Source organism: Rhagoletis pomonella, unplaced genomic scaffold (assembly GCF_013731165.1).
Source record: "Rhagoletis pomonella isolate Grant_MI unplaced genomic scaffold, Rhpom_1.0 Rhpom_scaffold_00096, whole genome shotgun sequence".
NCBI lineage: Eukaryota > Metazoa > Arthropoda > Insecta > Diptera > Tephritidae > Rhagoletis > Rhagoletis pomonella.
Genome location: NW_023458650.1, coordinates 183,347 through 186,548, shown reverse-complemented (window position 1 = coordinate 186,548; position 3,202 = coordinate 183,347). Strand labels below are relative to the sequence as shown.

At 38.7% G+C, this 3,202-nt stretch overlaps 1 protein-coding gene across 1 annotated transcript; it reads left to right on the top strand.

The window, feature by feature from the left end:
• The first annotated feature begins 350 nt into the window (after positions 1-350).
• LOC118749956 lies at positions 351-2,654 on the top strand. Its single transcript, XM_036484711.1, has one exon. The coding sequence runs from the start codon at positions 351-353 to the stop codon at positions 2,652-2,654; it is 2,304 nt and encodes a 767-aa protein (XP_036340604.1).
• The last annotated feature ends 548 nt before the right edge of the window (positions 2,655-3,202 follow it).

Sequence of the window (3,202 nt, the reverse complement as noted above, 5' to 3'; positions counted from 1 at the left end):
CTGTATTAAATATAACATTAAACGGTGGTTCTAATACATTTTTTGATATTACTAACCAGAGTACATACATTATATGGTATTTCTGTCAAAAATTAATGTACTATATGTCATGTACATACCTCTCTTATAATCACGCACACACTCGCATATTAATATCTCATACACATGTACATATACATACTTCTATTTACAACATTGTAAGGCATGTATTAGCTTACATACATTTGGATTACTTCAATAAAAGTCAGTATTGGATTTATAATCAACCAGTGCGGTTTGTCTTGACACTACATGGTGTCAGATTAGATGCCCAACGCGTCGGAGCAGGAAAATATACACCTTCAGACGGAATGAACGCGGCGTACGTAAAACCACCTAAACCGCTGGCAGTGGATACTGACAACGCAGCACAGGCATGGAGTCAGTGGCATCAGCAGTACACATGGTTTTCAGTGGCTGCAGAACTGGAGAAAAAACCAGCGGAGATTCAAGTGGCCACGTTTATGACGGCAATAGGGCCGGAGGCACTTAATATTTATAATTCGTTTTCACTAAGCGATGTGGAAAAAAAGAGTGTCTCAACAATTATAAAAAAGTTTGATGAATATTTTGCACCTAAAGTAAACGTTACTTTTGAGAGATACTCATTTAACATCATGACACAGAAATCTGGGGAACCGTTCGACGAGTTTCTAACGAGAATAAAGAACCAAAGCAGAAAATGTGAATTTGGTGAGCTAACGGACGCTTTACTGCGAGACAAAATTGTTTGCGGCGTTCAAAGTGACGCCGTTCGAGAGAAGCTGCTATCTGTCGAAGAGATAACCTTGGAAAAGGCAATTAAGACTTGTCGAGCTAGCGAAGCAGCAACGCAACAACTAAAAGAGCTTCACAAAGAAGACACGGAGGTTAATGTTCTAAAAAAAGTAAAACAGAGAAATGCACAGTATGCGCACTCGTCCTACTCAACTCCAAAAGCAAAACTAAAGCAAAAAGAGCGCGAGTGTAGGTTTTGTGGGTATCTGCATGAGGAAAACCGTTGTCCGGCCTACAACAAAAGTTGCAATCAATGTCACCGCAGAGGGCACTTCGCAAAAATGTGTTTAAGCAGAAAACAACGAGTATTTGAGCTTACTAAAGAAGCGACGCCAGAACGAGTAGAAAGCGAAGAAAATATAAGTGAAGACGAATTGTTCGTCAACACAGTTAATACAAACTTCGACACTAGCCGCAGCTGGTGTGAGCAAATTATTGTTGAAAATAGAACAATTAAGGTGAAGCTCGATTCTGGAGCTCAGTGTAACGTCTTACTGAAGTCGATTTGCAATAAAATGAAAATTAAAATTTTACCGGCTACAACGAAAAAATTGGTAGCTTTTAACAACAGCAAAGTGAGTGTATGTGGCGAAATTAACGCGAAGTGCCAAGTCCGCGACAAAAATTTAACAATTAACTTCAAAATTGTTGACGGTGCAGTTTCGCCTTTACTAGGAAAAGAGGATTGTGAACGAAGCGGCCTAATTTTGCGAGTAACCGAACTAAAGTCGGACGATGAAATCTTCAGTGGGCTTGGATGCGTGAGGAACTATGAGTATGATATAGATTTGATTCCAAATCCCCGCTTCGAGACATATGCTGCAAGGAAAGTGCCTCATAGTATACGGGACGAAGTAAAGAAGGAAATTGATAAAATGGTAAGCATGAACGTTTTAGAAAAAACTAATGAAGTCACGCCAGCGGCTTCCCCCATGGTAGTTATAAGACAGAAAAACAAAATACGAATTTGCATTGATCCTTCAGATATAAACAAGAATCTCATTCGAAGATACTACCCACTAAAGACAGTTGAGGAGATAGTAGCGAGAGTTAAAGGCTCGAAGTGGTTTACTCTTTTGGATTGTAAACGCGGATTTTGGCAAATGAAAGTGTCTCCTCGAACATCCAAAATTTTAACAATGGCTACACCTTGGGGTAGATATTCTTATAAAAGATTGCCGTTTGGATTGGCATCGGCACCAGAGGTATACCAAAAAATTATGTCTGACCTTCTAGAAGGAGTTGAAAATGTTGAAGTATCCATGGACGACGTTCTAATATTTGCGAAAACTAAAGAAAAATTACACGAAATTACACAAACAGTAATGCAAAAGCTAAAGAGTTGTGGTCTTAAGCTCAACAAAGAAAAGTGTGTTTTTGCTACTAATCGAATTAAGTTCTTAGGTCATGTCTTAACCGAAAACGGGCTGTGTGCGGATCCGGATAAGATAACAGCCATCCGCAATTTGAATCAACCCAAAAATAAAACCGAGCTACAACGTCTTTTGGGCATGGCTACTTATCTAAGTAAGTTTATAAAAAATTTTTCCGAAATAACGCAACCTTTGCGTATTTTACTTAAAAAAGACTCCGCATGGATTTGGGCAGAACCTCAAAAAGCTGCATTTAAACGGCTGAAATCGGTGTTTTCCAGCGCGCCAGTGTTACGGTTTTACGGCCCAAACATCGACGTCAAATTGCAGGTAGATTCAAGCAACGCAAGTGTAGGCGCAGTATTACTGCAAGATGATCAGCCAGTTGCGTACGCCTCAAAGGCACTAACAGCTCACCACAGCACGAAATTGAACCCGTTGTCAAATCTAGGTATGGACGGATAATTCGACCAGTTGAACGATATGGAGCCTGACGATGTCGCTACTCAGGAGAAGAAAACCATAACAATTTTATTCATTTATTTCTTTACTTACTTGAATATTGAATGTAAATTTTGAACTAATTAGAATTTTGAAAAAAAAGAGGGATGTCATGTACATACCTCTCTTATAATCACGCACACCCTCGCATATTAATATCTCATACACATGTACATATACATACTTCTATTTACAACATTGTAAGGCATGTATTAGCTTACATACATTTGGATTACTTCAATAAAAGTCAGTCTTGGATTTATAATTAACCAGTGCGGTTTGTCTTGACACTACATGAACTTTTTTTCAAGTATTTCTAAAGTTTCTTTCATGAGCGCTGAAAGGCAACCATGCGTGGAAGAAATTGTGTGATACCTAAAATTTTACCTCTGGAAACTTTATCCCCATAAAGGACTTCACCACAGTTTTTTTACTGGATATACTGAGCCCTACACAACTCAGTATATCCAGTAAACAAACTTACTGGCCGTCACCATAGGATAAAATTTATT

What these genes read in the sequence shown, in the direction of transcription:
- LOC118749956 (XM_036484711.1), top strand. Translation starts at nt 351, where the DNA reads ATGAACGCGGCGTACGTAAAACCACCTAAACCGCTGGCAGTGGATACT.